Source organism: Chenopodium album, chromosome 3 (assembly GCF_948465745.1).
Source record: "Chenopodium album chromosome 3, dcCheAlbu1.1, whole genome shotgun sequence".
In the NCBI taxonomy this organism is placed as follows: domain Eukaryota; kingdom Viridiplantae; phylum Streptophyta; class Magnoliopsida; order Caryophyllales; family Amaranthaceae; genus Chenopodium; species Chenopodium album.
Window position 1 is genome coordinate 72,277,202 of NC_137836.1, and position 9,794 is coordinate 72,286,995.

At 37.6% G+C, this 9,794-nt stretch overlaps 1 protein-coding gene across 1 annotated transcript; it reads right to left on the bottom strand.

Annotated features, from left to right (window-relative positions):
- Positions 1–537: 537 nt before the first annotated feature.
- LOC145624151 (ABC transporter C family member 5-like) lies at positions 538–9,407 on the bottom strand. Its single transcript, XM_081677117.1, has 11 exons — positions 6,638–9,407; positions 6,192–6,512; positions 6,029–6,115; positions 5,002–5,691; positions 4,671–4,835; positions 3,989–4,283; positions 3,003–3,217; positions 2,561–2,866; positions 2,145–2,208; positions 1,799–2,038; positions 538–1,157 (listed from the first exon to the last, which is right to left on the bottom strand). The coding sequence occupies exons 1-11, from the start codon at positions 8,699–8,701 to the stop codon at positions 1,054–1,056; spliced, it is 4,551 nt and encodes a 1,516-aa protein (XP_081533243.1). The 5' UTR covers positions 8,702–9,407; the 3' UTR covers positions 538–1,053.
- Between the last annotated feature and the right edge of the window lie 387 nt (positions 9,408–9,794).

A 9,794-nucleotide genomic window follows, 5' to 3' on the forward strand; every position in this document is an offset into this window, starting at 1 on the left:
AAAAATTTGAAAGCCATCGAGAATTTCATCATAAAATGCAATTCAAATCTGAAAAATCGAGATTGATTTAGGTCAATTTGCGTAGTTATTAACTTATTATTATCTTTCTAGATGAACTTCCAAAGAATAATCCTTAACTCCTCAGTCCTCACTATTCTACTCATTAATATCAAGTTATCAACTTCTAAAGCTTCATTAAATTCAGTTGTAAATTGAATTCATCAGTCTATATTAAAGCTTATACTTTTAATATTTTACCTTACAATCTTAAATTATTTTGACTTTTAAGCTAAGCTTCAATAAGTTCAGATGAACACCAATAGGTTTAAAATTGAGACAAAATTTGGAGCATTAGACCAATCAGACCTTTGTTCTTTTGGATTGAATGAATGAAATTGTAGGGAAAATTTATTGGACTAAACTTAAGAAACAAGTCTAAAGAGCAGGATTAGTCTCTCTTCGAAAAATATATTCTCCAGGAGCTTGGCCATGATATTCGTAATCCAACAAGCTTAAACTGCAAAATCAGCAAGAGGATGAAATACTATAGTGCAAAATGCTTTATCATTAAAAAGAACTGATCTTTACAAATCATGAGGTTGTCTTATTTTTACAGGAAGTGGAAGCGTGGGATCAGCAATGATAGTCTGTTTGAGGCTCTACATATTTATAGACAAAAAGGAATAACGCAGCTGCTTCTTCATCAGCATGGGTTACGATTTCTTGTAATCCGAATCGTTTATTCATCTCTGGCTTCAGATAGTTATTATCTCTGAACCCTGTTCAACCCCATCTTCCATCAACTCTTAATTGGGCAGAAAATCCCAAGTCACGCCCTTGTAAAAACACAGGGCAATCTTGTTCTTCAAAACTGGAGGATAGCTTAGCCCAGAAATGGGATTGAGAATTATGGAGTTCTGACCTCCTTTCTCACTTGTCCATTGGCCGAGGGGCTGCAGCTCGGTAGGCACAGAAACAATCAGTTTCTTTCAAGGCTGGCCTGAAACAGAACAGGTTTCATCTTGGCCTGAAATCGGCTTCTACTCATGAAAGTTATATACTGCTTGACCTTGATGTATATTCTCCTACCAACATAGAAAACACAGATGACTTGTTTTCCATCAAACGTGCAGGACTGTCAAACTCAGCCATCCGACCTGCAATGATTTGCAACAGTAGATGAGCCTAGAGTGGACATTCAAACGTTCCAATTGCGAGTAATTATGGTACCATCACAATTAATGAAAGTATAAAATTTTGCTGGGGCACAAAAATAGAATATTGTCTATTATTATCCTCTGAAAGTAAACTTTTTAAGAGCAAATTCTCAATGTACACTTCATGCTCCTGATGTCAGCAGAGTGTATGAGGCCAAACAAAACCTATACTTTAAATTAAAGCACCAGCACAAAATGACTGTTTACACACCTACACTCACTCAACTAAACATCAATCACCCTGACACTCCAGCTGTTTAGCCCTATCATTCCACAATATTAACTTAAGAATATGAAAGGTATTCTGAATTTACGACAATTACGATTTACTAACATGCAAGCATATGTAAGAAAAATAACAGTAGAAAAGCCTTTGTTAGGTAAGGGGGAGGATTGTATGTGGAAATTATTCGTTAGGGTTGGGAAAAAAATATATATAATGCACGCAATCACAAAATCCCCCTGAATCGCATTTTTGAGAGACAAAGAAGGGGTCAACAATAGGGACAAAAATAAAAAAAAAAAATAATAAAAAAGATCTGAAACAAATAGTAATTGTACACAGAAGATTCCAGACTCACCGTCACTGAGGACCAACACAAAATCACTGTCCATGACTGTTGGTATTCTATGCGCTATGGTCACAACTGTGCAGTCCTTAAACTCTGCTCTTATCAAACTCTGGATAAGATTGTCTGTCGCTGTATCAACAGAAGCAGTGGCTTCATCAAGAACAAGTATCCTAGCTTGCTTAAGCAAAGCACGGCCCAAAGAAACAAGTTGTCGTTGCCCAACACTCCAATTTTCTCCATTTTCAAGCACTACATGTATAGCAAAACCAAATTTGGTTAAAAAAAAAAGCCAATAATAATAATATAAAATAGATAAGTACAGATCATAGGCATTCTCATGTATGCGACTACAGACCTGGTGAATCAAGCTTTTCGCCTCTTAGACGAATAAGGGCTCCAAGCTGCGATTTATCAAGCGCCTGCATCAAAATAAGATGCAAGTAATTAGTACAGCACACAAGTATAGACAAAACCAGGAAGTTTCAGATTGCTGCTCTCAAATCTACATAATAATATGAAGCAACCAGGGAAGATATTAACTATGGTCCTAGAATGAAATTGAACTGGGAGCTGGGAAAAAACAAAATTATCTATATAAAAGAGGATCTATTCAAGAGCACCACATGAGAGAGAGAGAGTGCCATTTAAAATACATACAAGTATTTAGAAAATTAAAATTAGAGCTTGATACATATAAGAGAGAGAGAGAGAGAGAGAGAGAGAGAGAAGGGGGGGGGGGGGGGGGGGGGAGTTGTGACTTCAGACAATTACCTCCCAAATTTCCTGATCAGAGTGTTCTTCAAGAGGATCAAGATTGCCCCTGATGGTACCTTCAAATAAGGATGGGTCTTGTGGAATGATACTCAAACGGCTTCGGAGATCATGAAGCCCAATTGTGCTGATATCAATATTGTCAATAATAATCTTTCCAGCAACAGGTTCAACCATTCGGAAAAGTGACTGAATTAATGTTGACTTTCCACTTCCAGTACGGCCAACAATGCCAATTCTCTTCCCACCAGGAAATGTGCAAGTCAAATCGTGAAGAACAGAAGGAAGGTTCTCTTTATATCGCACCTGTCAGAAGAAGAATCAACAGAAAGGTCTCATAAAACTTATTATTGACCTCCTTAACACATATACAATATGTAATAGTGATAAGGAAGCAACTTTAGAGTGGTATTCTGTAAGCAAGTAAAGATAAACTGCAAACCTTCAGGTCTATCAGTTCAATAGTCCCAATTTCTGGCCATGCAGCTGGAGGTCGACAGTTATCAATAACTGGTGGAGCTTCACTTGGGATTTCAGAATATTGATTTATCCTTTCTATGGAAATTATTTTGTTTTCAAGTTTGCAGAAGCTAAGTATCCATCGTGATAGACGTGCGTTCAAATTTAAGCCATAGGTCACAGCAAGGCCTGCCATACCTATCAGAAAAAAGAAAACAAATTAGCATTGCAGATATTATGTCATCTCACTAAGGGGGCAAGAAGTCCAAGTCTAGAGCCAAAGTCAATCAGCCAGGGACCAAATGGTGAGCTCTCAATCTTTACAAGTCATAATAGGGACTATAGAAGTAGGCGTTATTCTGGTAGTATATTTGTTATAAAAATTGCTTAGTTAATTTAGCTAGCTTCTGTTCCCTAAAGTTAATCTCGGATTATGTGCCCTAACTTATCCACCAGAATCAAATTCTAAGTCGAACAAAAGGCCTGATGAAGATGCAGTAGTATTCTCCAGTCCTATAACAACTTGCAGAAATGAATAGGTGTCCTAATCCTATAGTACATCCAAATTCCACACTACAAAGAAAATTCCAAACTACATGAAAAATAATACTAGAATTGCAAAAGGAAAACACATTTGTGTTGCAAGAACTGAACTATAAGTTGAAGAACTTGGAGCAAAGAATGCACAGGTATTATAATGAGGTTTGGAGACCTAGACCCAATTTTTTATTACTGAATACAATATACAGAGTAAATGGTAAGCCGTGATTCTTTTGTTTAGTCTACCATATTATGTTACCAATAAAAATATTGGAATTATTGACCAAGTATTCCTTAACTTTTTATAGAACCATTATGAAGATTCATAAAGTAAAATAATATGGAGTCTTTTTAAAATCTATTCTCTATCCCCATTTGGAAATTCAGTCAGTTCTAGCAAATCTGATTCTGAAATGTGAAATTACGTACTTGGATCAATGGTTCCCCTTGGGAAGCTCACGAGCAGAACCATGCAGAAAGCAAAGACAAATGTGGAAAGCAACTCCATACGCAGGCATAGCCATTCGATAGCAGAAATGCTGCAGAAAAATGGCCTGGAAAAACAATCAAGAAGATAAAGATTCTTCTTCATAAAGCGTTTTTCCTGCCCAAATCCTCTTATAGTGGCAGCTCCAGCAATTGACTCGCCAAAAAGATGGATAACTGGAGATTTTTGGATGCTTACAATGCGAACCAATTCCCGTGATGAAGCCATGTAGTATTTCTGCAGTTAGATCTAGTATAAGAACATATACTCCAAAAAAAAAAAAAAAAAAAAAAAAAACTAAAATTGTACCACATATGAATTCAGCATATGGTTAGTCTCCGAATCAAAAAAAATAAACATAAATTTTAAGTGTGATGATCGGGATCGAAAACTATGTATTAGTGTCACTCTATCTTGGGATCTGTTACAGCACATGTTAGACTCTTCAAATAAGTGTCTTAAACTAGTTAATTGTCCTTAAAATTACTCCTTCACCTCCAATCACCCCCCACAATGACACTAATATCCCCCAACACAGACAGGATGAGAAAGACTCGTAATCATGGAGATTCCAGACAGCTTGAAATTTCAATTTCTTAGGCCAAATTTAGACACAATGCATACCTGCAACCACAAGCAAATAATAGCCATTGGAACAACAAGAAGCAACACTTGCCAGGTAACTTTCATCATTACACCAACTATGCCAAGAAGTTGTATCGTTGTTGAAGCAAATCCACCAAGCCTGAAAGGAATATCCAGATCTACAACACTTTGATCAACGGAAACCTGACAAGTCACAAAAAACTTGTAAGACTAAATGCAACAAAAAGGAAACAAGATTAAGTTAGAAGTACAAAAGGAAACATCCAAAGTTAAAATACTTAGTAAAAAAAATTTGAGGGGGAGAGAGGGGGGGAAGGGGGGAGGGGTTAGGCACTGGTAGAGAGCTTACACGATTAAGTATCCGTCCAGCTGGAGTAGAGTCGAAAAATGACATAGGTGCTCGAAAAATACACCTAAGCATCTTTATGAACAACTTCTGAGCAGCTTCCAGCCCAAAGGTTGCCACTAAAAGAGCCCTCACAAATACAAACCAAGAGCTTCCGAATGCGAGTGCCATGTAAACAACAAGAAGAGTTACATTACTCGTCTTAGGAGTATCCCCTACTGTTTGTGGGTTTGCCCAGGCCATCCACCAACTGCTGGCTATTTGCAAAACTTGAAATAGTGTTTGTGCAAGGATGATGAGTGGAATTAACAATCCTTTATAGGCTGCTGCCATATATGACAAATACACCTTCATACTGACTTTACCTCTTTCCCTCTCCTCATCTTGAACAAGCTGTTTTTTCCTTGCTCGTTTTGCTTTCTTTTTCTCTTTAATTGCTTTTAGGTCAGGAGAAGACATGCTTGCCTGTACCTCCTTCACTAAACTACTTTTACAACTACTAGTGTCATGATCAATATCACCACAGTCATTCTGTGGGCTAGAACCCTCATCTGAATCTTCAGATGAGTGATGACCTAAGTCCATTGCTTCAATAGCCTCATTGTGAGCAAACACCAGGGAGTTAAAATCCGTGCCAGCTTGCAAAAGATCATCATATTTCCCTGCCTGTACTATTCGTCCTTCTCTAAGTACCTACAATATAAATCATGATAACATAAACCACAAAAATCTTTTTACTCTTCATATATACATTCTTAAACACAGAATAAATGCAAAGTATTAGATAATGAAAGTGGGTCAAGAGCCCAACATGCAAAGAAAAATATGGAAAGAATAGGCATATAATAAATAGGAAAGCCCGCAAACTAGTACAAAGAACAATACTAGAAATGCAATGTCAAAAGGTAGCAGTTTTGCATATGCAATGCAAGTTGCTATGCAAATTGCAAAGACAATATTAGAACCACAATGAAGGCAGCTGTAGAAAAATATATATTGACATAAACATAAACCAATATGAATGTCATACCAATATCAGATCAACAGAGGGCAAAAAATCAACTTGATGTGTCACAAAAATCACAGTCTTCGAAGCCAGAGCTGTCAGTATAAATTCCTGCAATGAAATTTTTCTGTCAGAAAATCTCATTAAATAGAAGTTCAAAGCAAAATTACAACAAAGTATCTACAACCTTGTACAAAAAAGATGCAGTCTGAGCATCTACAGCGCTAAAGGGATCGTCAAGCAAATAGATATCAGCATCCTGATATAGGGCCCTGGCAAGCTGCACCCTCTGTTTCTGGCCACCACTTAGGTTTATACCTCTGTCTCCAATAATGGTTTGATCTCCATGTGAAAGATTTTCTAGATCCTTCTTCAATGCACAGGAATTAATAACACTCTTATACTTTGGTTTATCCATCGGGCTTCCGAAAAGGATATTATCTTCTATAGTTCCAGATTGTATCCATGCTGATTGAGATACATAAGCTGCAGAACCACATACTCTGACCTGGGTAACAATCATGTAAGCACAGTTAGAGAAGAGTCATTACTAATCATATATAAGAACTTCATTAACTAACTACTCAAATGATTATACTTTTATTTTAGATCAAAGTCAAATATTGGACTTACTTCACCAGAGATTCTAGGTATCTCTCCAAGGATGCAAGACAGAAAACTTGATTTTCCTGCTCCAACAATTCCACAAACAGCCACAAGCATCCCTTTTTCAACTTTCATTTCAATCCCTGACAAAGTCGTTCTCGTAGAAGAAGGATCCCAGCAGAACTTTCCATCCTTAATCTCAATGGCAGTATCAGAAGATCCCCTTGGTAGTACAGTGGTTGCATCTCCTTGTATTTCTTCGTCCAGAAGAAATTTAGAAAGACGATCAAGAGAAACTTTTGTCTGGGCCATCATTGACACAAGATCTGGGAAATTTCTCAGTGGCTCTTGGAGAATCCTAAAAGTGGCAAGAGCAGAAAGAACACTTCCTGCAGTCAGCTCACCACCCAACAAAATGCAAGTAGCAAAAGTAACAACAGCCACAAAAATGGGAGAGCCCCAAAACATAAATGTGATAAAGGCTTGAGAATAAAGTGCTTTCCTTAGCCACTTGAACTCAACATTTCTCATCTCCTCTAGTATATGTTCGTACTTGTCCTCCCAAGCATGCAACTTCAAAATCCTCATGTTCTTTAAACACTCTGAGGTTGCCCTCATTCTTTCATCCTTGGCAGACATTAGCTTGTCTTGATATTCTTCTTGCACTCGCGCTACAGGTACCGTAACAACAATGGATACTATTGTGGCTACCAATGTTGCCAAAGAAGCTATTCCTACATTCTTGTAGAGAATTGCCAAAGCAAGGATAATTTGCATTGGTAGCATCCATATGTCATGAAGATACCAGGAATAATCCCCCACTCTCTGGACATCAACTGCCATGTAATTCACAATCTCTCCACTAGTATGACTTTGCCGGGCCGAGTTTGACAGCTTGAGCCCTTTTCTGTACACCATAGCAGTCAGAGCTGACCTCACATGCATACCTAAAATGTCAACTCCAATGTACCATTGACGAGTAGAAAAAGTCTCTACCAACTTTGCTGAAAAGAATATCCCAGCAAGAATATAACCCTCATGGGGAAAGGTCTCTATCCCTCCCAAGTAATCAACAAAATAGCTGATCATGTACGGACCAACGTACGAAACCAATGTTGTCAATCCAGCAAATACAGCATTGCAAGCTGCCTCTCTCCAAAACGACTTTAGGATTGCCCAAGCCAATGAAGGCTGCTTCCCTCCAAAACAACTTTCAGACTTCAATTTCTCCCAATTCGAGTTCAAAATTTTGTAATTCGCCTTAGAACGGTCTTTAGGGGCAAGAAGAGGAATGTCTTTCAAATCAAGAGGCCTCTTGGCACCAAGGGAAAGAAGTGAATTCAACCATGAAATAGTTGCTAAGCTAAAAATCCCAGCCCCACTATAAGAAGTAACCCTCAAACACCCTGCTTCTTCTTCGAGCAACGGCTCTTGAAGATCAGAGTTCCCAACAATCTGAATCCCACTACAACCCCTAATTGCTAAAAAGCAAAGGAACCCAAGTGCAGGGGTTGCAACAAAATTCCCCACAACATGGGCAGACAAACTATTCGACCCCTCTTCAACCAAACCTCGGCCATCAAAGTACAAATTACACACACAAACAACAAATGATGCAAACCACCAAACCCTAAGCAACACAGGAAAACTCTCAGAAGGCCTAAATTTACAATGAAGTGTCATAAGGCACATCACTAACCAAGCTAAAACCTGAGTTGCAGGCCAACATATATCCACCCAACTGCCTACATTCCCATGAGATGCCTCTCTAATAACTTCTACCCCATCAAATCCTAACAAAACTACTTGTACTAGCAACACATAGAAGCAACTCAACACAGTCAATTTATACCCAATACCCACTACAATCTCACTCAATTCATAGTCTAACCCTCCTCGAACCGGGGTCAAATTCGAGTTCGAATCATTCTTAATCAACCTGAAACTGCCAATACAAGTATTGAATTGCCTCGCAGACACCATTAACAGAAAAACAAGCAACATGGCCAAATTTATGCAGATTGACAGCAGTTCTAGTATAGGAACACCCAGAACATCACTAGGCAAACTATTAGTTGCCATGAATAACATTGCTAATTGGGGATTTAACAATGAATATGATTGAACAACTGGGTTTTATTATTAATATTATTGTTATGATTATACTAATACCCAGAACTAGGAACTTTGATCAATCAATATAGAAGTCGGTGAAAAAGGAGAGAGACTGAGAAACAAGAAATTATTCAAATTTTAAGGGCATTTCGCCATCTGGGTATTGAGCTCAGAAATGAAGACAGCTCATAGAAGAACACAACAACACGGACCACAAGAAAACAAACAGATTGTCTATCATACCCAGAAATGTGAAGAGAGAGAAAAAATAATAATAACCCCACCAAATTTCAAAAACCCAGAAATTTGTACTTAACTTGGATTGAAAATCAGAAGAATACCCATCAAAATTAACCCAAAAATATGATCTGGGTATATCTTCAATCAATTATTCACTGACTCAAAACAAGTTTAATTTGTGTCACTCTGCAAAATTGCTACTCTGTAACAAACTTTCTGGCACAAAAAAGCGACGAAAGAAGAAGAAAAGAGATCTCTTTCAATTTTTCTTCCCTTATTTTGAAGTGGGTCTGGGTTTTTGTAGCAGTCCCACCTAATTTTGTTGTTGTTTTTATGTGAAAATCGTTGGTTTCACCGCCGTTGCTGCCGTGTGATGATCGAACTTTGCATTTGTATTGTGCACAAGGTATTTTTTTGGGTGTTTTCTCAGTGTTAGCATGTGCTTTTATTTTGTCCAGTTTTGTTGTAGTTTTATAGAGGTTTGCCCCCACTTCAATTAGCTAGCTTCGTAATAATGTCCAAAAATATGATTTTTAAATGCTATGGTGAAGGATCCCATTAGATTTTACGATCTTTCTCGCATGTTAGTTAGTCCAACTTTATAGTTTTGGCTCTGCGTCTTATAATGTTTTGTTTCATAATGTTTCAAACATGAACTAATTGTACACGAATTAAGGCAAAAGAAAAAGGGGGTAAAAAATGTGTGAGTATGAGAAGAAAAAATAGTAAGAGGGTAAAAGGAGGGTGAATAACGTAAGATTGCAAGGTAAGTCAAATAATGTAGTAAAATAAATTTGTCAAAAATGATATATACATATTATATTATGAA

What these genes read in the sequence shown, in the direction of transcription:
- LOC145624151 (XM_081677117.1), bottom strand. Translation starts at nt 8,701, where the DNA reads ATGTTATTCATGGCAACTAATAGTTTGCCTAGTGATGTTCTGGGTGTT. An exon ending in TTATTTGCTTGTGGTTGCAG is followed by an intron (nt 4,284 to 4,670) that starts GTATGCATTGTG and finishes ATCTAACTGCAG; the next exon opens with AAATACTACATGGCTTCATC. An exon ending in TTGAACTGATAGACCTGAAG is followed by an intron (nt 2,867 to 3,002) that starts GTTTGCAGTTTA and finishes TTCTTCTGACAG; the next exon opens with GTGCGATATAAAGAGAACCT.